A 25,256-nucleotide genomic window follows, 5' to 3' on the forward strand; every position below is an offset into this window, starting at 1 on the left:
CTTTGAACCTGTGTCCCTTTGTAATTGACACTTCCATCCCAGGAAAAAGCCCTTCCCTCATCAATTATCTTTGTCACCTCTTCAAAAAACTCATATTAAGTTGGTGAGACATGACCTTCCCCATACACAATCATGCTGCCTGTCACTAACTAGTCCATTTCCTTCCACATGTACATCTATCCTGTCCCTCAGTATCTTCTCCAAAAGCTTCCCCACCACTGACATCAAGCTCACCAGCCTATAATTTCCCGCTTTATCCATGCTTCCTTTCTTAAACAAAGGAACAACATTGACTATTCTCCAGTCCTCTAGAACCTCGCCTGTGGTCAAATAGCCCCAGCTATTTCTTCCCTTGCTTCCCACAGTAACCTGCCATAGATCCCATCTGGCCCCGGAGACTTGTCTATTTTAATGCAATTTAGGATACCCAACACTTCCTCCTTCGATATATTGACATTCTCTAGGGCGTTCACATACCTATCCCTGACCTTAATATCCATCAGGTCCTTCTCCTTGGTGAATACCAATACAATGTACTCATTTAGGGTCCCACCAACTTCCTGTGGCTCCATGCATAATTTCCCTCTATTGTCCATTTTACATGCGTGCTTTCTAAACTATATTCTCGAAAAAAAAGACATATCTTAGAATTTTCTTCCAAACAATGCTTTCCCTCAGCTTTTTCAGCAAGGATCTACTTCAGGGATTTCCAATCCCCCTTTCAGTATTCCTCTGCCTTGATCTGCCAAATGTATTCAAACTTTCACACAATCTCCCAGGTACCCAGTCACCACCAGAACACTATTGCTTCACAAGCTGTAATAAGATATTACCAAATTTAGGATTACATCAGATTGTTGGTGTCTCGCTGGCAAACTTCACCAGGACTGCATTTTTCAGCTCTGTCTTTAACTTCAATGAACAGTACCTTGTTTCAATTCCAGCTCCTGTTGTTCTTTTGACTTCAGTCTTCCTGGGACTTCTCTTTTCATTCCTTGGTTTCTGAAACTATTTGTTCTTTAGTTCCTGGGACTTGCTCTCTTCCTATTACTCCACTGTTCTGCTTCTGCCAAAGCTGTTTCCTCTGTGGGTGCTAAGCTCCTACTACCTTGGATCCAGTTAAAACTAAACTCAAAAGGTTTTTCTAACTTAAAGGTGGCCCCCGGTTGCTTAAAGTTAAAAGTTAAAGTTTATTTATTAGTCACAAGTAAGGCTTACATTAACACTGCAATGAAGTTACTGTGAAATTCCCCTAATAGCCACAGTCCAGCACCTGTTCGGGTCAATGCACCTAACCAGCACGTCTTTCAGACTGTGGGAACTTTGGCTAAGCAAACATTCAGTCCTTCTTGAAGGTATGTTTGCTTTTCGTGTTTTAAACTCTCTAATCACAATTTAAAATGAAATCAAAACATGCAAACACTTTTGTTTAGCATGCATCTAACTGGAGTTTTACGCTTTCTTACAAAAATTACAAAATTAAACTAATTTAAATCCATACTTTGGGTGAAATGTTCCCAAAAATAATTTACTTAAAACAAACTCTGCTTCCTGACAGCATCTCATCTGTACCATAGAACCATATAAAATTATAGCTCAGAAACAGGCCTTTTGGCCCTTCTTGTCTGTGCCGAACCATTTTTTGCCTAGTCCCACTGACCTGCACTTGGACCATATCCCTCCACACTCCTCTCATCCATGAACCCGTCCAAGTTTTTCTTAAATGTTAAAATGTTAAAAGTTTACGCAACATGTTAAACATGTTAAAAGCATTTACCACTTTATCCGGCAGCTCATTCCACACTCCCACCACTCTCTGCGTGAAGAAGTCCCCCCCTAATATTCCCTTTAAACTTTTCTCCTTTCACCCTTAACCCATGCCCTCTGGTTTTTTTCTCCCCTAGCCTCAGTGGAAAAAGCCTGCTTGCATTCACTCTATCTATACCCATCAAAATCTTATACACCTCTATCAAATCTCCCCTCAATCTTCTACGCTCCAAGGAATAAAGTCCCAACCTAATCTGTAGTTATGCGTGGGGCTATTCCTGGCATACCCTCCTTCATTGAACCAGGGTTGATCCCATTGTTTGATAGTAATGGTAGAGTGGGGGGTATACCGGGTCAAGAGGTCTCATTGTGGTGGAATATAATTCAGCTAGTGCTGATGGCATCACAATTATATGGAAATTTCTAGATTGCCCAACTGGTCTTCCCTTAAGCAACATGTTTGCATGAATAACCTGAGATTAAATAGTCCACAATTCATTCTCAATGGGTACTTTTTTTGCAAAATAATTAAATTAATTGAGGGACAAATTAAAAGGGGCAGCTCCCAAAAAGAAGAGAACCGCCTGAAACAAAAGACAAAGTAGAAAGGAAACTTTAATCACATCTTAGTTTGATGTTTTAAGAGGTCGATAATACACCCCAGTCCCTGCAGTGCCCAGCGGGCCACATCCCTTGCCGAAATCCTGAAATCTGTGTCCCCGAGTCCTTGTACTACCAGCCAATTGGAACACCTTTTCTTTGTTTACTTTAGCCAATCGTAATCTTGCATACCTCTATCAAATCTCCCCTCAATATCCTTTGCTCCAATGAGAACAGTCCCAGCTTCTCCACCTTAACCCTCACCCACACCTGCTCACCTCACATCCTTCCTAAAGTGTGGTGACCAGAATTGGGTGCAATACTGCATTGGAGGCTTAAGCAGAGTTTTATAGACAATACCTTTTAATCTACCTTCTCTGTTACTTCACCAACAAATTCAATGACATTATTCATTGCTACAGACACTTTTGCTGGAAATGTTGTCAGAGTTGTTTCCGCTCTGTCCTTGTACTTTGGATGCATGAGTGGAGTTTCTGCTGGACTATCAGTGGATTTGAAGCAATGGCGTGGGAGCTTAGCTAAAGAAATTCACAGCCTTCATTCCTGCTCCTAGCTAGTTATTCAGCAATGATAACATTGATTACATTTGGCAACTGAGACTGATTTTCAGATGTTGAGATAAGAGGTCTTCAGAAATGCATTCTCTTTTCCATGGAGTCCCACTGCAGAGGAGTCCATTCCCATAATCGATACTTGGATTATCCCATGACAGAATTAATACTTCTCATGGATATATTAATATTTGGAGTGGAGGGGATGGAGAAAGGTGCTTTAACAGCTAACTCTGTTCCAATTTCTCTTCAAAAATGCTACCAGTCTCACTATATTTCCAGCGTGTTCTGTTTTTATTTTGAACACTGCTTCCTGTTAAAGAGACTCAGAAAGACATTGAATTGGTCACAATCTGTTAGTTTCTTTTGAATGCTTTCATGCTGGCATATGCAATTTTTTTTCCTCATTTGTTCAAAACACCTGTCAGATGTAATAAGCTTCTTAATTAACCAGATGAGATTTCTGGAATGTGACCTCATTACCAATTGGCTAAAGGCACCGTGTGGGGAATTTCAGTTGCATGAAAGCTCCCTGCATCACAAGCCCAGTCTTCACCTCATTCTCCTTCATTGACCAAAGCAGTAACAGGATTTAAAGTTAGTGCCAGCACACATGGCCAACACTGGTAGTTCATGCCCGCTTCCTTTGAAATCATTGATTGCTTCTGGTCGTTGCCACTTGCTGCAGAAAGTTTTCCATTTCCCCCCACATCCCCTGCCAATCTTTTTTGGCAAAACAATTAAATTAATTGAGGGGCAAATTAAAAGGGGCAGCTTCCAAAAAGAAGGGAATCACCTGAAACAAAAGACAAAGTAGAAAGGAAACTTTAATCACATTTTAGTTTGAAGTTTTAAGAGGTCGATAATACACCCCAGTCCCTGCGGTGCCCAGCGGGCCACATCCCCTGCCTAAATCCTGAAATCTGTGTCCCCGTGTCCTTGTACTACCAGCCAATGGGAACACCTTTTCTTAGTTTACTTTAGCCAATCGTAATCTTGCATACCTCTATCAAATCTCCCCTCAATACCCTTTGCTCCAATGAGAACAGTCCCAGCTTCTCCACCTTAACCCCCACCCACACCTGCTCAAGGACCCTCACATCCTTCCGAAAGTGTGGTGACCAGAACTGCATGCAATACTGGAACGCAAACCATCTGGTCCAGGTGACTTATCTATTCTAACCGAGCCAGCCTTTCCAGTACCATAATGTTGATGTTATGCATATGGCTTCTACTATTTTCATGCTTCCTGATTTATCATTTTTTTAAATTATTTTTTATCAGTACGCTTTAATCACATTTCAGTTTGATGTTACAGCCTTGGTTCAAACATGGGAAAAAGAGCTAAATTCCAGTGGTGAGGTGAGAGCGACAGCCCTTGACCGAGTGTGCCATCAAGGAACCCCAGTGAAACTGGAATCAATGGGTGTCAGGGGACAAACTTTCCGCTGGTTGGAGACCTGGTACATAGGAAGATGATTGTGGTTGTGGTTACATTATGGTACTGGAAAGGCTGGCTAGGTTAGAATAGATAAGTCACCTGGACCAAATGGTTTGCGTTCCAGGTTGCTGAAGGAAATGGGATGGAGATAGCAGAAGGGCTTCCAGTTTTCCAATCTTCCAGATAAGGGAATGGTGTCAGATGATTGCAGAAAGGCACATGTGACACCCTTATTCAAAAAGGGCTGCACACTCTGTGTTCATAACCAGAGGCTGGTCTGTATAACATTGGCTTTAGAAACAAAATCAGAGAGAAAAATTTACCAGTCATCTCAGTTGCAGGACATCTCTACAGGAGTCCCTCAGGATAGTGTCCTCAGCCCAACAATCTTCAGCTGCTTCATCAATGACCTTCCATCCATCATAAGGTTAGAAGTGGGGATGTTTGTCGAAGATTGCACAATGTTCAGCACCGTTCACGACTCCTCAGATACTGAAGCAGTCCATGTTCAAATGCAACAATATCTGGACAATATCCAGCTTGGGCTGACAAGTGACAAGTAACATTCGTGCCACACAAATGCCAGGCAATGACCATCACCAATAAGAAACACTCTAACCACCGCCCCTTAACATTCAATAGTGTAACCATCACTGAACCCCCACTGTCAACATCCTTGGGGTTACCATTGACCAGAAACTCAACTGGACTCACCACATAAACACAGTGGCTACAAGAGCAGGTCAGAGGCTAGGAATATTGTGGCGAGTAACTCACCTCCTGACTCCCCAGAGCCTATCCACCATCTGCAAGGCACAAGCCAGGAGTGTGATGAAATACTCCCCACTTGCTTGGATGGGTGCAGCTCCAACAACACTCAAGAAGCTTGACACCATCCAGGACAAAGCAGCCTCCTTAATTGGCATCACATCTACAAACATTCAATCCCTCTACCACCGATGCTCAGTATCAGCAGTGTGAACTATCTACAAGATGCACTGCAGCAATTCACCAAAGATCTTTAGTCAGCACCTTCCAAACCCACGACCACTTCCATCTAGAAGGACAAGGGCAGCAGCTAAATGGGAACACCACCAACTGCAAGTTCCCCTCCAAGCCACTCACCATCCTGACTTGGAAATATATCGCCATTCCTTTGCAGTCGCTGGGTCAAAATCCTGGAATTCTCTCCCTAACGGCACTGTGGGTTAACCCACAGAACATGGACTGCAACAATTCAAGAAGGCAGCTCAGCACCACCTTCTCAAGGGCAACTAGGGATGGGCAATAAGTGCCGGCCAGCCAGCGATGCCCATGTCCCACAAATGAATAAAAAAATGCTTACATTAACACTGCAGTGAAGTTACTGTGAAAATCCCCTAGCCACCACACTCAGGCACCTGTTTGGATATACTGAGGGAGAATTTAGCATGGCCAATGCACCTAACCAGCACATCTTTTAGACTGTGGGAGGAAACCCACGCAGACACAGGGAGAACGTGCAGACTCCGCACAGACAGTCACTCAAGGCCAGGAATCAAACCCAGGTTCCTGGCATTGTGAGGCAGCAGTGCTAACCACTGTGCCAAAGTGCTGTCCTCTGCTGCTTAATAAAGATTAATACAGTTAACTCATTAAGTATTCTAGCTTGTCCTGGTCACACGTTCAGACAAAAAGACTTGCATTTATATAGTGCCTTTCACAACCTCAGGACATTGCAAAATTTTTTACAATCTATGAAGTGCTTCTGAAGTGTGGCCACTGTTGCAATGTAGGAAATATGGCAGCTAATTTGCATACTACAAGAACCCTGATAATCTGCTTTTGTGATGTTGATTGTGGGATAAGTATTGATAAGAACACAAGGGAAAACTCCACTGTTTCTCTTAGAATAGTGTCATGTGATCTTTTACATTTACCTGAGAGGGCAGACAATGTGGTGGATTTTACATGTCCCCAGTGGGGGGCACCCATCCCACCACCTTCCCATCCACCCCTGAGATCACCTCGAAGAGACAGGGGGGTGGGCAAGTGCAAAAATCAGCATCCCACCCACCATATTGCAATGAACAATTAAGGGTCAATTGTGCTTGTTACCAAGCTTATTAAACTTGATAATATGCTGCCCATACCATATTACATTAGGCGTGGCAGCAGGGCAAGAGCAGAAAGCGGTCTTTTTCAAGAAATGTTTAAAGGGTGGGAAGGAACTGGGGGAGGATCACTTTTCAGGGGTTGCCCTTCAGACTTGTTGGTCCCAGAGAACCCTGGATGTCAAACGATATACAGGATTGGATAAGAGAAAAAAAGGAGGCTCATGGTAGGTACAGGGGGCTGAAAATAGTGCATTCCCTGGAGAAGTACAGGAAATGCTGGGGGGTGGGGTGGGGTGGGGGGGGGGGTACTTAAAAAAGAATATAGAGGAGAATGAAGAGGCGGCATAAAAAAACACTGCTGGCCAAAATAAAGGAAAATCCCAAGGTGTCTTATTAGTATAGTAAGAGAAAAAAGATAACCAGGGAAAGAGTAGGGCCCATTAGGGACCAAGTGGCAACCTTTGTGTGGAGCCAAATGAGGTATTAAATGAATATTTTACATCTGTGTTCACTATGCAGAAGGATCATGTAGGTATAAAAAGCAGGAAGGGAGACTGTGATATAATTGAACAGAAGGAAGAGGTTTTAATAGGCTTAAAAGTGGATCAATTCCCAGGCCCAGATGAGGTGTATCCTAGGCTGCTGTGTGAGGCAAGGGAGGAGATTGCAGGGGCTCTGATGTTATTTTTAAATCCTCTCTGGCTACAAGAGAGATACAGTAAGGACTCTAACAACACCAGGTTAAAGTCCAACAGGTTTATTTGGTAGCAAATGCCACTGGCATTCGGAGCGCTGCTCCTTTGTCAGGTGAGTGCGAGATCTGCTCATAAACAGCAAACAGGGCATATAGAGACACAAACTCAATTTACAGAATAACGAATAATGATTGGAACGCGAGTCTTTACAGCTAATCAAGTCTTAAAGGTACAGACAAGGTGAGTGGAGAGAGCATTAGCATAGGTTAAAGAGATGTGTATTGTCTCCAGACAGGACAGCCAGTGAGACTTTGCAAGTCCAGGCAAGCTGTGGGAGTTACAGATAGTGTGACATGAACCCAAGATCCCGGTTGAGGCCGTCCTCGTGTGTGTGGAACCTGGCTATCAGTCTCTGCTCAGCGACTCTGCGCTGTCGTGTGTCGTGAAGGCCGCCTTGGAGAATGCTTACCCAAATATCAGAGGCCGAATGCCCGTGACCGCTGAAGTGCTCCCCAACAGGAAGAGAACAGTCTTGCCTGGTGATTGTCGAGTGGTGTTCATTCATCCGTTGTCATAGCCAGGTTCCGCACACATGAGGACGGCCTCAACCGGGATCTTGGGTTCATGTCACACTATCTGTAACCCCCACAACGTGCCTGGACTTGCAAAGTCTCACTGGCTGTCCTGTCTGGAGACAATACACATCTCTTTAACCTGTGCTAATGCTCTCTCCGATCACATTGTCTGTACCTTTAAGACTTGATTAGCTGTAAAGACTCTCATTCCAATCATTATTCATTATTCTGTAAATTGAGTTTGTGTCTTTATATGCCCTGTTTGCTGTTTATGAGCAGATCTCCCACTCACCTGACGAAGAAGCAGCGCTCCGAAAGCTAGTGGCATTTGCTACCAAATAAACCTGTTGGACTTTAACCTGGTGTCATTAGACTCCTTACTGTGTTTACCCCAGTCCAACGCTGGCATGTCCACATCATTACAAGAGAGATACCAGAGGATTGGAGCACAGATAATGTGGTACCATTATTCAAGAAGTGAAGTAGGGAAAAAGCAAGTAATTACGTGCTCGTGAGTCTAACATCAGTGGTAGGAAAATAATTGGAAAAAAATCTAAAGGATAGAATTAATCTCCACTTGCAGAGGCAAGGATTAATCAAGGATAATCAGCATGGCTTTGTCAAAGGGAGATCAAGTTTAAAACATTTGAATGAATTTTCCAATGAGGTGACTCGGTGTATAGTTGAGGGTAGTGCAGTTAATGTTGTCTACATGGACTTTAGTAAGGCTATTGACATGATCCCACATGGGAAACAGATACACAAAGTAAGACCACATGGGATCCAAAATTAACTTAGTGGTAGGAGGCAGACAGTGATTATCAAAGCCTGTATTTTGATTTGATTTGATTTATTATTTTCACATTTATTGAGATACAATGAAAAGAATTGTTTCTTGCATGCTATAGAGACAAACATAGATAGGGTGCAGAATATAGTGCTGCAGTTACAGATAGGGTGTAGAGAAAGATCAACTTAATATACGATAGGACCATTCAAAAGTCTGATGGCAGCAGGGAAGAAGCTGTTTTAGAGTCTGTTGGTACGTGCTTTCAGATCTTTGTATCCTTTTCCTGATGGAAGAAAGTGGATGAGAGTATGTCCATGGTGTGTGGGGTCCTTGATTATGCTAGCTGCTTTCCCGAGGCAGCGGGAACTATAGACAGAGTCAATGAATGGGAGGCTGGTTTGCGTGATGGACTGAGCTACATTCACAACCCTTCGTAGTTTCTTGCAGTCTTGGTCAGAACAGGAGGCATACCGAGCTATGATACATCCAGAAAGGATGCTTTCTATGGTGCATCTGTAAAAATGGGTGAGAGTTGTAGTGGACATGCCAAATTTCCTTAGTCTTCTGAGAAAGTAGAGGTGTTGGTGGGCTTTCTTAACTGTAGCGTCGATATGGAGAGATCAGGACAGATTGTTGGTGATCTGAACACCTAGAAACTTGCTCTTGACCATCTCCACTTTGTAACTGTAGATGTAGACAGAGGCATGTCATCCACTATATTTCCTGAAGTTGATGACTATCTCCTTCGTTCTGCTGACATTGGGGGAAAGATTATCGTCATTGCACCATTGCAACAGATTCTCTACCTCTTTCCTATACTCTGTCTCATCATTGTTTGAGATCTGACTCACAACAGTGATGCCATCAGCAAATTTGAAAATGGAGTTGGAGTGGAATTTGGCCACACAGTCAGAGGTGTATAAGGAGTATAGTACATTTTTATGACTGGAAGCCTGTGTCCAGTGGTGCTCTGCTTGGTGTTTATATTGTACATTAATGATCTAGATGTGAATGTAGGAGGCAAGATCTAAGTTCACACATAACACAAATATTAATGGTGTCGTAAATAATGAGGAGGAAAGCCTTAGATTACAGGCTTGTTAGATGGACAGAATGGTGGCAAATGGAATTTAATCCTGAAAAGTGTGAGGTGATTTGTTTTGGGAGGACTAACAAGGCAAGGGGATAGACAATGAACAGTAGGACACTAGGAAATGCAGAGGATCAGAGGGATCTCCGTGTGCAGTACAGGGAGCTATGATAGTTAAGAAGAAATATGGTATACTTGCCTTTATTAGTTGAGGCATAGAATATAAGAGCAAGGAGATTATGACGGAGCTGAATAAAATGTGTGTTACGCCACAGCTAGAGTACTGTGTGCTCTATTTATACTGTAAAACTTTGTAATTCCTACCTCCCCTTCTTTCCAACCCACACACTCACTCGCTCCCTCAAATCCAAACCCCACTACTCTCCCACCCCCGCTCCCTATCTCTCTGACACACCCACACCATTCTGACCCAAGACCCCGAATGACCAGCTCTGGGAATCCCAGGCATTGGGCTTCTCCCTTCACACTCAGTCCTGGCAGCTGTCACTGATGCCTTCCTGGCACTGTTGCAACAATGAATGTGTTGGCCAATCGAATTCCAGAGGAGGGACTTTCACCCCAATGAGGGATGATATCCCACTCCAACTGCATTAGTCTGCTTTCTTGCTGTGGGGTAGTTTAGCACAGATCATGCAAAGTCGCCACTGATATGCTTTCCGGCCCCCTCAGTCCCCCATGCTCACTTTACATTATCCCACCCAAGGAAATAAATATTATTGTTGTAATCTCAAAGACTGCACCTTCTCAATTAGGTAAGAAGTCTCACAACACCAGGTTAAAGTCCAACAGGTTTATTTGGTAGCAAATACCATAAGCTTTCGGAGCACTGCTCCTTCGTCAGATGGAGTGGAAATCTGCTCTCAAACAGTGCAAACAGACAAAATCAAGTTGCAGAATACTGATTAGAATGCGAATCCTACAGCCAGCCAGGTCTTAAAGGTACAGACAATGTGGGTGGAGCAATGCGGAGCAATGAAAGCAATGTGAAGGAGCAGTGCTCCGAAAGCTTATGGTATTTGCTACCAAATAAACCTGTTGGACTTTAACCTGGTGTTGTGAGACTTCTTACCATGTTCACCCCAGTCCAACGCCGGCATCTCCACATCACTTCTCAGTTAGAACAGACAAGAGTTGTACTGACTGTGCTGGAGTGTTTAGGATCACTTAGAAACATAGAAACATAGAAAACTACAGCACAAAACAGACCCTTCGGCCCCACAAGTTGTGCCGAACATATCCCTACCTTTTAGACCTACCTATAACCCTCCATCCTATTAAGTCCCATGTACTCATCCAGGAGTCTCTTAAAAGACCCTATTGAGTTTGCCTCCACCACTGACGGCAGCCGATTCCACTTGCCCACCACCCTCTGTGTGAATAACTTCCTCCGAACATTTCCCCTGTACCTAACCCCCAGCACCTTAAACCTGTGTCGTCTCGTAGCAGACATTTCCACCCTGGGAAAAAGCCTCTGAGAGTCCACCCGATCTATGCCTCTCAACATCTTATATACCTCTATTAGGTCTCCTCTCATCCTACATCTCTCCAAGGAGAAAAGACCGAGCTCCCTCAGCCTATCCTCATAAGGCTCATAAGACTTAGTCCACATTGATATAATTGTTCAGCTAGAAATAAAGATTAACATTCCCAACCACCACATATTGATTTTCAGTAAGAGATGACTATCATTTTCAGGAGCTGCAGTGGAGACCAGTCTGATGATTGGTTATTCAAGGTGCCTGGATTTCAAAACTGATGGGGCTTGACAGAAATCAATGTGACCAATCAGGACCCACTCACCCTGTGACCAATCAGGACCCACTCACCCTGTGACCAATCAGGGCCCACTCACCCTGTGACCAATCAGGGCCCACTCACCCTGTGACCAATCAGGGCCCACTCACCCTGTCAGTGCATGGGGGCAGAAGGGTCAGAGTGAGGGTGTGAAATGTCGGGGTGAGAAGGTTCAGAGTGAGGGTGAGGAGAGTGAGGCTGAGGAGGATTGGTCTGAAGGTTATGAGGATCAGATTGAAGGTGAGGAGGGTCAGAGTTAGGCCGAGGTGTGTCAGATGAGGATGAGGTGGATCGGAATGAGGGTGAGAAGGGTGGGGGTCAGATGGGTCAGATAAGAGTGTGGAGTATCACGGTGAAGGTGAGGAGTGTCGGGGTGAGGAGGATGAAGCTGAGGGGGGTTGGACTGAAGGTGATGAGGGTCGGAGAGAGGGAGAAGAGAGTCAGAGTTAGAGCGAAGTGTGTTGGGTGAGGGTGTTTGGAGTGAGGGGTCAGAAGGGCCAGATGAGAGTGCAGAGCACCAGAATGAGGAGTGTCAGAGCCAGGTTGTGAAAAGTCGTGGTGAGAAGGTTTGTAGTGAGTGTGAGGAGCCTTTGACTGAGGGGGATGAGGGTGAAGTGGGTTGGACTGAAGGTGACGAGGGTCCTGTGAGTCTGAGGAGGATTGGCCGAGGGTGAGGAAGGTTGGGGTCCAGAGGGTCGGAGTAAGGGTGAGGAGGTCAAAGTGAAGGACATCAGATTGGGGATGAGGAGGGTAGAGTGAGACTGAGGAGATTGCATGTGAGTGTGGGGTGGGTCCTGATGAGGGTCAGAGTGAGTGTGAGGATGGTTTAAAGTGGGAGGGTCAGATTGAGGATGAAGAGGATGGGGTGAGACGAGGAGAGTGGGAGTTGGGGTGAGAGTCAGAGTGAGGTTGAGGAGGATTGGGATGAGGAGGGTTGGGGTAAAGGTCAGAGTGAGGGGGAGGAGAGTCGGAGTGAGGAGGGTCAGAATGGAGTTTTGGAGGGTCGGTGTGGGTGAGGAGGCTTGGGCGAAAGTGAAGAGGGGCAGAGTGAGAGTGGGGAGGCTCAGGATGGGGAAGGTCAGACTGACGGTGTGAAGGGTCAAGGTGTAGGTGACGTGGGTCAGAGCGAGGGTGATGCGGGTCGGAGTGAGGGGGATACGAATCACTTCAAGAACGCTGAGCTGTGAAACCTGGTATTTCTGGTGAAAATCAAACTGAGCATCACTGAATAGATTAGCCAGTCAGTATCACTGAGTCCTTCCATCAATGTATTGGTGATTGTCAGAAGGGGAATTACTACTTTGCTGGGTTAGATTTTCATGATGTTGCAATCTTCCAGTTTGTTGAGTGGCTGCCAGTGTAATAATCCATTGCTGCTGAGAACAAGAACAAAATACAAAGAAAATTACAGCGCAGGAACAGGCCCTTCGGCCCTCCAAGCCTGCACCGACCATGCTGCCCGACTTAACTAAAACTGCCTACCCTTCCGGGGACCATATCCCTCTATTCCCATCCTATTCATGTACTTGTCAAGACTCCCCTTAAAAGTCACTACCGTATCCGCTACCATTACCTCCCCAGGCAACGAGTTCCAGGCACCCACGACTCTCTGTGTAAAAAATCTGCCTCGTACATCTCCTTTAAACCTTGCCCCTCGCACCTTAAACCTATGCCCCCTAGTAATTGACTCTTCCACCCTGGGAAAAAGCTTCTGACTATCCACTCTGTCCATGCCTCTCATAATCTTGTAGACTTCTATCAGGTCTCCCCTCAACCTCCATCGCTCCAGTGAGAACAAACCAAGTTTCTCCAATCTCTCCTCACAGCTAACGCTCTCCATACCAGGCAACATCCTGGTAAATCTTCTCTGTACCCTCTCCAAAGCCTCAACATCCTTCTGGTAGTGTGGCAACCAGAATTGAACACTATATTCCAAGTGCGGCCGAACTAAGGTTCTATAAAGCTGCAACATGACTTGCCAATCTTTAAACTCAATGCCCCGGCCGATGAAGGCAAGCATGCCGTATGTCTTCTTGACTACCTTCTCCACCTGCACTGCCACTTTCAGTGACCTGTGTACCTGTACACTCAGATCCCTTTGCCTATCAATACTCCTAAGGGTTCTGCCATTGGGATGAGGAGGGTTGGGGTAAGGGTCAGAGTGAGGGGGAGGAGGGTCGGAGTGAGGAGGGTCAGAATGGAGTTTTGGAGGGTCGGTGTGGGTGAGGAGGCCTGAGATAGCTTTGCCTGAGGTAGCTGGATTAGCAGAATAATAATGTTTTATATTAGAACCTCTAAGATAAAAGATGTCTCCAGGCAATGCATAGTAAGTGAAACAGATGTTGAGCCAAGGAGCAGAGATTAGGAGAGGGATCTGATTGAATAATTCACACAATCACAGAACTGTTACAGTGCAGAACATGAGTTGGCATAAATGGGTCCTTATCTGATTGGCAGTCAGTGACTGGTAGGGTTCTGCAGGGGTCTATGCTAGGACTCCAACTGTTCACATTATATATTAATGACTTGGAAGAGGGAACAGAATGTATTACTTCCAGATTTGCAGTTGATACAGTTTGGTGGGAGGGTGAGCTGTGAGGAGAATGCAGAGGTGCTTCAGTGTGATTTGGATAGGCTGAGTATGTGGGCATGTGCATGGCAGATGCAGTATAATGTGGATCAATGTGAGGTTATCCACTTGGTAGCAATAATAGGAAGACAGATTATTACTTGAATCAGTGTAAATTGAGAGAGGTGGATACTCAGCAAGACCTTGGAGTCCTCGTGCATCAGTCGCTGAAAGTAAGTGTGCAGGTACAGAAGGCAGTAAAGAAGGCAAATGGTATGTTGGTCTTCATAGCGAGAGGATTTGAGTAGAGGGATAGGGATGTTTTATTGCAATTGTATAGAGTATTGGTGAGGCCACACATGAAGTATTGTGCCTCTTTGTCTGAGGAAGGTTGTCCTTGCTATAGAGTGAGTACAGCGAAGATTTACCCAGGCTAATTTCTGGGATGGCAGGTCTGTCATATAAGGAGAGACTAAGTCGGTTAAGATTATATTCACTGGAGTTCAGAAGAGCGAGAGGAGATCTCATAGAAACTTATAAAGTTCTAACAGGGTTCGACAAGGTAAATTCAGAAATAATGTTCCCAATGGTGGGGGAGCCAGAACTAGAGGTCATAGTTTGTGGATTAGGGGTAAACCTTTTAGAACTGAGATGAGGAGAAATTTCTTCACGAAGAAAGTGGTGAATGTGTGGAATTCACTACCACAGAAAGTAGTTGAGGCCAAAATGTTGTCTGATTTCAAGAAGAAATTAGATATTGCTCTTGGGCCTAATAGGATCAAGGGATATGAGAGGAAGGGGAGGTTCAGGATATTGAATTCGATGATCAGCCATGATCAAAACGGCTGGTCGAGCAGGGTTGAAGGGCTGAATGGTATACCCCTGCTTCTAATTTCTATCTTTCTATGTTTACACTGGCTCTCTGAATGAGCAATTCCCTTAATACTATTTTGGATCTGGTATTGTGGATCTGGTATTGTGTAACGAGGTAGGTAGAATTAAGGATCTTATTGTGAAGGACCCTCTTGGGTCTAGTGACCACAATATGGTCGAATTTCTGATTCAGATAGAAGAGGAGAAAGTTTGGTCTCAAACCAGTGTCCTCTGTTTGAACAGAGGGAAATATGATAGGATGAGGGATGAATTGGCTAAGGTAGACTGGGAGAGCAGGCTGGCAGGTAGGATAGCTGAGGAACAGTGGAGGATTTTTAAGGAGATCCTTTTCAGTTCTCAGCAAAAATATATTCCAGCAAAAAACAAGGATTGTAAGAAAAGGGAGAACCAGCCGTGGATAACGAAGGAAATAAAGGAGAGTATTAAAATAAAAACAGCTGCGTACAGAGTGGCCAAAAATAGTGGAGAAACAAGTGATTGGGAAAAATTTAAGAAACAACAAAGAGAGACTAAGAAAGCGATAAAGAAAGGAAGGATAGACTATGAAGCTAGGCTAGCAATTAATATAAAAAATGATAGTAAAAGTTTTTATAAATATATAAAAAGGAATAGAGTGGCTAGAGTGAATGTTGGACCCTTGGAGGACGAGAGGGGGGAGTTAATAGTGGGAAATGAGGATATGGCTGAGTCTTTAAATAAGTTTTTTGTGTCGGTCTTCACGGTGGAGGACACAAATAGTTTGCCAAATATTAACGATAGAGGGTTGGCAGCAGGAGAAATACTTAATACGATTAATGTTACCAGAGAGGCAGTGCTGGGTAGACTAATGGGACTGAAGGTGGACAAGTCCCCGGGTCCGGATGGAATGCATCCCAGGGTATTGAAAGAAATGTCAGAGGTAATAGTGGATGCGTTAGTGATTATTTATCAAAACTCGTTGCATTCTGGGGTAGTGCCGGTTGATTGGAAAACGGCTAATGTTACGCCGCTGTTTAAAAAAGGAAGGAGACAAAAGGCGGGTAACTATAGGCCGGTCAGCTTAACGTCTGTAGTAGGGAAAATGCTGGAATCCATTATTAAAGAGGAGATAGCAGGGCATCTGGATAGAAATGGTTCGATCAATCAGACGCAGCATGGATTCATGAGGGGAAAGTCGTGCTTGACGAACATGTTGGATTTTTATGAAGATGTGACTAGGGCGGTTGATGGAGGAGAACCGGTGGATGCGGTGTTTTTGGATTTCCAAAAGGCGTTTGATAAGGTGCCCCATAAAAGGCTGCTGAAGAAGATTAGGGCACATGGAGTTGGGGGTAGTGTGTTAAAGTGGATTGGGGACTGGCTATCCGACAGGAAGCAAAGAGTCGGAATAAATGGGTGTTTTTCCGGTTGGAGGAAGGTAACTAGTGGCGTGCCGCAGGGATCGGTACTCAGGCCGCAACTGTTTACCATTTATATAGATGATCTGGAGGAGGGGACGGAGTGTAGGGTAACGAAGTTTGCAGACGACACAAAGATAAGTGGAAAAGTGAATCGTGTGGAGGACGGAGAAGATCTGCAGAGAGATTTGGACAGGCTGAGTGAGTGGGCGAGGATATGGCAAATGGAGTATAACGTTGAGAAATGCGAAGTTATACACTTTGGAGGAAATAATAACAAATGGGATTACTATCTCAATGGAAACAAATTAAAACATGCTACCGTGCAAAGGGACCTGGGGGTCCTTGTGCATGAGACGCAAAAGCCCAGTCTGCAGGTACAACAAGTGGTCAAGAAGGCAAATGGGATGTTGGCCTATATTGCGAAGGGGATAGAATATAAAAGCAGGGATGTCTTGATGCACCTGTACAGGGCATTGGTGAGGCCGCAGCTGGAATACTGTGTGCAGTATTGGTCCCCTTATATGAGGAAGGATATATTGGCATTGGAGGGAGTGCAGAGAAGGTTCACCAGGTTGATACCGGAGATGAAGGGTTTGGATTATGAGGAGAGGCTGAGGAGATTGGGTTTGTACTCGTTGGAGTTTAGAAGGATGAGGGGGGATCTTATGGAGACTTATAAGATAATGCGGGGGCTGGATAGGGTGGAGGCGGAGAGATTCTTTCCACTTAGTAAGGAAGTTAAAACTAGAGGACACAGCCTCAAAATAAAGGGGGGTCGGTTTAAGACAGAGTTGAGGAGGAACTTCTTCTCCCAGAGGGTGGTGAATCTCTGGAATTCTCTGCCCACTGAGGTGGTGGAGGCTACCTCGCTGAATATGTTTAAAGCGCGGATGGATGGATTCCTGATCGGTAAGGGAATTAAGGGTTATGGGGATCAGGCGGGTAAGTGGTACTGATCCACGTCAGATCAGCCATGATCTTATTGAATGGCGGGGCAGGCTCGAGGGGCTAGATGGCCTACTCCTGCTCCTATTTCTTATGTTCTTATGTTCTTAATACCATTCTCCCATCTATGAACATGCATATTCTCTCTTTTCAGGTAATAGTTTGAACGCCTCGATTCAACCTGCCTTCACCTCAACTAGTATGTTCCAGACCTTAACCGCTCACTGTATGAAAACATTTTCTCTCGCATTGGTTTTATTTCTTTTGCCAAGTACTTTAAATCTGTGTCCTCTCATTCTCAATCCTTTCATGAGTGGGAACAATTCCTCTCTATCTACTCTGACCAGTCCCCACATGATATTGAACACCGCCAACAAATCTCTTTACAACCTTCTCTTCAAGGAAAACAGCCCCAACTTCTCCAGTCTATTTCCATAACTGAAGTTCCTCATTCCTGGAACCAGTCTTTGTCATATAAAAGGTGAATGTTAAATATTTAAACATCGAGTTTACATAATGATGATAACAGAGCATGGAGAGCGAAAGTTTTACGTAGAGCTTTGTAGTTCAGTAGAAGGTAGAATTTATCAGCAGCCTTGCCTCCAGCCACGGTGACTGTAAATTCAGACCAAGGAAAACCTCATCTAACCCACATGGTCACAGGAGGTGACCACAACGAAACACAACGAAAGAAGCAATCAGTGAAGAGCCCAGTGACTGCAACAGGCAATAGGAGAAACAAATGTGGCACATGGATAGCACAGGAAAATCTTTAACTGAAGTTCAGAAAAGCCATGGACAAAACTTTACTTTTGGAACATGTGGAAGGCCCAAGTCAAGCCAAGAATGGGCATTGCAGTTTCATTGATGAAGACGAACATCTCGCCAAGGCCATCCCCACACCCCCACTTCTTGCCTTCAAACAACCGCACAACCTCAAACAGACCATTGTCCGCAGCAAACTACCCAGCCTTCAGGAGAACAGTGACCACGACACCACACAACCCTGCCACAGCAACCTCTGCAAGACGTGCCGGATCATCGACACGGATGCCATCATCTCACGTGAGAACACCATCCACCTGGTACACGGTACATACTCTTGCAACTCGGCCAATGTTGTCTACCTGATACGCTGCATAAGAACATAAGAAAGAAATAGGAGCAGGAGTAGGCCATCTAGCCCCTCGAGCCTGCCCCGCCATTCAATAAGATCATGGCTTATTGAATGGCGGGGCAGACTCGAGGGGCTAGATGGCCTACTGCAGGAAAGGATGTCCTGAGGCATGGTACATTGGGGAGACCATGCAGATGCTATGACAACGGATGAATGAACACCGCTCGACAATCACCAAGCAAGTGTTCTCTTCCTGTTGGGTAACACTTCAGCGATCACGGGCATTCGGCCTCTGATCTTCGGGTAAGCGTTCTCCAAGGCGGCCTTCATGACACACGACAACGCAGAGTCGCTGAGCAGAAACTGATAGCCAGGTTCCGCACACATGAGGATGGCCTCAACCGGGATCTTGGGTTCATGTCACATTATCTGTGACCCCCACGACTTGCCTGGACTTGCAAAATCTCACTAACTGTCCTGTCTGGAGACAATACACATCTCTTTAACCTGTGCTTAACGCTCTCTCCATTCATATTGTCTGCACCCTTAAGATTTGATTACCTATAAAGATTCGCATTCCAACCATTATTGTGTAAACTGAGTTTGTGTCTTTATATGCCCTGTTTGTGAATAGAACTCCCACTTACCTGACGAAGGAGCAGCGCTCCGAAAGCTAGTGGATTTTGCTTCCAAATAAACCTGTTGGACTTTAACCTGATGTTGTGAGACTTCTTACATTGCAGTTTTACCAGGTACAAGCAGCATCACGATTAGCAGAGAGGAATAGCAAGTAACAGGTCAGTACATTACTCAATGCCATAGGTAGTAATACAGATAACATAATGGTCAAACAGGGCATAAATGAAGACACACTGACTTCTGAAGAAGCTATAAAAGCTTTTGATATTTATTTTAGTCCACAAAGAAACACAATTATAGAGAGAGCAAAATTTAATAGATGCACGCAAAACTAGGAGACAGCATAGATTCCTTCATTAATAATTGCTATTGATTGGATGAGAATTGCAAATAAGAAGCCTTGAAAGATGAATTAAGTTGGGATTGCATTGTTGTAGGAGTCTTAGAGAGATTTTATCAGATATTCTGCAATTGCGGGATGATCTCCAATCAAAGGCTGTTCAGAAAACAAGGCAATCAGAGGTCAGAAAACAAAATCAAATGTTTATTTGAGGTGAAAAAGAATTCATATGGAGAAAAACAGTTGAAACAGTAGTGTGTAACACATTTACTTAGCAGCAAACAAAACAAGGAAAAGGTGAAGGTCGCTGCCATTACTCAGTGTTCTCACTGTGGCCGGAGAAGGCTGCAAGGGTGTGAAGAAAGTCCAGAGTGCCATTCCTGCAAGAAGAGAGGCCATTTTACATAGGAACAGCAGTAGGCCACTCAGCCCCTCAAGCTTGCTGCACCATTCATTATGATCATGGCTGATTGGACACTTTTACACACACTATCCCCATAACCCTTTATGCTCTTGTTGATCAGGAATTTATCGAGCCCTACCTTAAACATACTCAATGATTGAGCTTCCACGATCCTCTGGGTTGGAGAATTCCAAAGATTCACAATCCTCTGCAAAAATAAATTTCTCTTCATCATGGTCCGAAGTGGCTTCCCCCTTATTTTGAAATGTAGCCCAGGTTCTAGACTCTTTCGTATATCAGTAAAAAATTCCTAACAAAATAATTAAAGGAGAAACAATTAAGAACATGTTCCATCCAAGAAGTTGATGAAGAGGAAGATAAAAACATGCCATTCTTGGGATAAATTACAGGATTAAATGGGAATGAGTTTATTTATTAGTGTTACAAGTAGGCTTACATTAACAGTGCAATGAGGTTACTGTGAAAATCCCACAGATATTATGGTCAATGAGCACAAAATAAACTTCAGATTAGACACCAGGGGTGGTATTTTACCGCTGCTTTACGCCCATTTTGCGGTGGAAAAATGCCGTAAAAATTGGGCGTAAAGCAACTATCGCGAATGGCGCAGGTTTTTGCGACCGGCGGGATTTTCCAGCAGCCAGATTTCCGGTGCAATCAGCCTCTTACTGGAAATGGGTGAAAGGCTGGTTAATGTATGTCATGGTTAATGTGATGTAATGTAGAAGGTTGTTTTTCAACTGGAGGCCTGTACCAGCGGTGTGCCTGAGGGATCACTGCTGGGTCCGCTGTTATTTGTCATTTGTATTAATGGTTTGGATGAGAATTTAGTAGGCATGGTTAGTAAATTTGCAGATGACACCAAGATTGGTGGCATAGTGGACAGTGAAGAAGGTTATCTAGGATTGCAATGGGACCTTGATCAATTGGGCCAGTGGGCTGACGAATGGCAGATGGAGTTTAATTTAGATAAATGCGAGGTGACGCATTTTGGTCAGTCGAACCAGGGCAGAACTTACTTAATTAATAGAACATAGAACATAGAACAGTACAGCACAGTACAGGCCCTTCAGCCCACGATGTTGTGCCGAACCTTTTCCGAAACCAAGATCAAGCCATCCCACTCCCTATCATTCTAGTGTGCTCCATGTGCCTATCCAATAACCGCTTGAACGTTCCTAAAGTGTCCGACTCCACTATCACAGCAGGCAGTCCATTCCACACCCCAACCACTCTGAGTAAAGAACCTACCTCGTACATCCCTCCTATATCTCCCACCATGAACCTTATATTTGCCCCCTAGAAACAGCTACATCCACCCGAGGAAATAGTCTCTGAACGTCCACTCTATCTATCCCCCACATCATCTTATAACCCTCTATTAAGTCGCCTCTCAACCTCCTCCGCTCTAAAGAGAAAAGGCCTACCTCCCTCAACCTTTCCTCATAAGACCTACCCTCCAAACCAGGCAGCATCCTGTTAAATCTCCTTTGCACTCTTTCCAGTGCTTCCACATCCTTCTGATAGTGAGATGACCAGAACTGCACACAATATTCCAAATGTGGTCTCACCAAGGTCCTGTACAGTTGCAGCATAACCCCACTGCTCTTAAATTCAAACCCCCTGTTAATAAACGCTAACACACTATAGACCTTCTTCACGGCTCTATCCACTTGAGTGGCAACCTTCAGAGATCTGTGGATATGAACATCAGCAAATTTACTGATCCACCCTTCAGCCCCCTCCTCCAAGTCATTTATAAAAATCACAAACAGCAGAGGATGCAGCACTGATCCTTATGGTACACCACTGGTAACTGGTCTCCAGTCTGAAAATTTTCCATCCACCACCACCCTCTGTCTTCTATGAGATAGTAAGAAGTCTCACAACACCAGGTTAAAGTCCAACAGGTTTATTTGGTAGCAAATACCATAAGCTTTCGGAGCACTGCTCCTTCATCAGATGGAGTGGAAATCTGCTCTCAAACAGTGCAAACAGACAGAATCAAGTTGCAGAGTACTGATTAGAATGCGAATCCTACAACCAGCCAGATCTTAAATGTACAGACAATGTGGGTGGAGGGAACATTAAACACAGGTTAAAGAGGTGTGTATTGTCTCCAGACAGAACAGCTAGTGAAATTCTGCAAGTCCAGGAGGCAAGCTGTGGGGGTTACTGATAATGTGACATAAATCCAAGATCCCGGTTTAGGCAGTCCTCATGTGTGCGGAACTTGGCTATCAGTTTCTGCTCAGCGACTCTGCGCTGTCGTGTGTTGTGAAGGCCGCCTTGGAGAACGCTTACCCGAAGATCAGAGGCCGAATGCCCGTGACTGCTGAAGTGCTCCCCCACAGGAAGAGAACAGTCTTGCCTGGTGATTGTCGAGCGGTGTTCATTCATCCGTTGTCGTAGCGCCTGCATGGTTTCCCCAATGTACCATGCCTCGGGACATCCTTTCCTGCAGCGTATCAGGTAGACAACGTTGGCCGAGTTGCAAGAGCAGGTACCGTGTACCTGGTAGATGGTGTTTAGGGCATTGGGGAGAATTATAGAACAAAGAGATCTAGGGGTATCTGTTCATAGCTCATTGAAAGTGGAGCCACAGGTGGACAGGGTGGTGAAGGAGGCATTCGGCATGCTTGGTTTCATTGGTCAGAAACATTGAATACAGGAGTTGGGATGTCTTGTTGAAGTTGTACAAGACATTGGTAATGCCACACTTGGAATACTGCGTACAGTTCTGGTCACCCTATTATAGAAAATATTATAGAAAGGATATTATTAAACTAGAAAGAGTGCAGAAAAGATTTATGAGGATGCTACCAGACTTGATGGTTTGAGTTATAAGGAGAGGCTGGATAGACTGGGACTTTTTTCTCTGGAGTGTCGTAGGCACTCAAGAGAGCTGAGATTTTCCAGCATTTTCTGTTTTTGCTTCAGATTCCAGCATCCGCAGTAATTTGTTTTTATTATAGAAATAATTTGTATTTTAATAGAACCTATCACATCTTCAGCATAGCCAAAGCCTTCTATAGCCGATCAGTTGTTCCTGAAGTATGAACTTTGAAAGCAAATTCAACAGCCTCTTGTGCACAGCAAGATCTCACAAAATAGTAAATGTGGGGATCACCAATAAATTTATTTTGGTCAGGTTTGTTGAGGGATACATTTTGACAAGGGCAGCAAACAGACCTCCTCCATTCTTCCTCTCATGGTGCCATGGGATGATTCACATCCACCCCTGGGAGGCAAATGAAACATCTGTTTCAAGATTTCATCTTGAAGGTTGGTACTTCGGGCAGTGTGGCACTCTCTCAGTACTGCAGTGTCTGGGTTGTATGCTCAATTCTTTGAGCAGTATATTAATCTGTTATTCAAATGGTAAGTGAAACATGCAAAAGTGTGTGGAAGTTGTTTACTAAGCAATGTTCTTGTACTCAACCTGGATTCAGACAGTGTCCACAGTGCCTGCTCTGGACTCAGTGTGGATCAGACACACTGACCTTCAAATTCAAAATGAGTTGTGAATATGTCACTAATTCAAATTTAAAAAAAGAATTTCTGTAATTTTCCATAGTATGTATATTGAAGGCATGTTAACATATAACTGTTACATTTGCTAATTGCGGTACTCGATGTATTTTTATTTTTCAGTCAAACCAATTGTTATTGATGTGGACATTTATGTGAACAGCATTGGCCCAGTATCTGTTATTCAAATGGTAAGTGAAACATGCAAAAGTGTGTGGAAGTTGTTTACTAAGCAATGTTCTTGTACTCAACCTGGATTCAGACAGTGTCCAGTGCCTGCTCTGTACTCAGTGTGGATCAGACAGTGTCCAGGTACAGTATTTGCCCTGACCTCAATAGTCACAGAGCAAATTTATAATGTAACATCTTGCTGATATTAGATATCTTCTTATGTGCAATTTTTGACTTGTATCTGCATCTACCGATTTGAAAATGTTTCCCCATGCACGATACCTGGAAGTGTGAGTCTGATGAATAATGGGACCAACAGATCAACACCTTCATCAATGAGATTTAAGGATTGAGAAAGAAGCTTCAGAGCAATAGAGACAGAGACAATTTGAGTCAGAGAAAAGTAGGAGGAAAAACAAGATTGGATTATCAAATAGAGAATAGGATTATCAAATAGACAGAAAGGTGTATTTTTAAAATAATAAGATTGAATACACAATTAGGGAGGTGATGCTTCAGTTGTGCAGGGCATTGGTGAGACCACATATAAAGTATTGTACACAATATTCATCTCTTTATTTAAGGAAGAATGTAAATGGGTTGGTGGATTGTCTTGCGAGCAAAGGTTGGACAGCTGAGGCTTGTATCTGCTGGAGTTTAGAAAAGGTGACTTGATTTGAAACATTTGAGAACCTGAGGGGTCTTGACAGGGTGGGGAAAGAATGTTTCTCTTATTGGGGAATCTAGAACAGGGGTCACCGTTTAAAATTAGGGGGTCGCCCATTTAAGACAGAGATGAGCATTTGTTTTTCTCTGAGGGTCATGAGTCATTGGAGCTCTCTTCCTCAAAAGGCAGTGGAAGCAGAGTCTTTGTTTTTAAGGCAGAGCCAGATAGATTATTCATTAATAAGGGGGTGAAGTGGCACAGTGGTTAGTACTGCTCCCTCACAGCTCCAGGGACCCGGGTTCAATTCCTGGCTTGGGTGACTGTCTGTGTGGAGTCCGGACATTCTCCCCGTCTCTGGGTGAGTTTCCTCCGGGTGCTCTGGTTTCCCGCCATAGTCCAAAAGACATGCTGGTTAGGTGCATTGGCCATGCTAAATTCCCCCCCCCAGTGTACACAAACAAGCGCCTAGGGGGACTTTCACAGTAATTTCATTGTAGTGTTAATGTAAGCCTACTTGTGACACAAATAAATAAATTTTAAACTTTAAAATTAAACTTTAAAAGTTATTGGAGGTAGCCAGGACTGTGGAGTTGAGGTTACAATCAAATCAGCCATGATCTTATTGAATGGAGGAGCAGACTTGAGGGTGTGGGGTGAGTGGCCTATACTCCTGCTAATCTGTATGTTTGTATATAACAGTTTTAAATGTTTCCTTTCTCGGTCAGGCAGATTGAGTGGCATTGCATTAACAATGTTAAAAATTGAAGTACCAACCCTATTTTTCTGTAGCAAATTTAATTTGAAATTCAACTTAAAAATAACAGCAGGGTGGTATGTGACCCATTATTTCCATAGGGCTAGTGAGAGTGATGGAAATCATCATTGACTAGCTCCCTCTCACCACAAATGATATGTTAGGAGTAGTGGACACCATTAAACACATCATTAAAAGTGCCAGTTTTGCATCATCAGCCCAGGGAAGAATTGTTTGGCTTAATTAACATTGGTAAAATGATTGTTGTCTTAGTCTCCCATTCACTGTCCAGCCTACTGGAGTAACATCAATTCATGATACAGAGTCTCTCTCTCTCTCACACACACATAAGATTTGTATTGGCAGTTATATAATTCTGAGGTTG

General features: G+C 44.1%; 1 protein-coding gene across 1 annotated transcript in view; it reads left to right on the forward strand.

The window, feature by feature from the left end:
• The window catches only part of LOC144493129 (gamma-aminobutyric acid receptor subunit gamma-4-like), a 465,743-nt gene that overhangs the window by 90,070 nt on the left and 350,417 nt on the right, over positions 1 to 25,256 (forward strand). The window contains exon 3 of the mRNA XM_078212032.1: positions 23,403 to 23,470. Coding sequence (XP_078068158.1) covers positions 23,403 to 23,470 — 68 coding nt within the window. The remainder of the gene's footprint in view (positions 1 to 23,402; positions 23,471 to 25,256) is intronic.

The sequence above is a fragment of the Mustelus asterias genome, chromosome 4, assembly GCF_964213995.1.
Source record: "Mustelus asterias chromosome 4, sMusAst1.hap1.1, whole genome shotgun sequence".
Taxonomy (NCBI): Eukaryota; Metazoa; Chordata; class Chondrichthyes; order Carcharhiniformes; family Triakidae; genus Mustelus; species Mustelus asterias.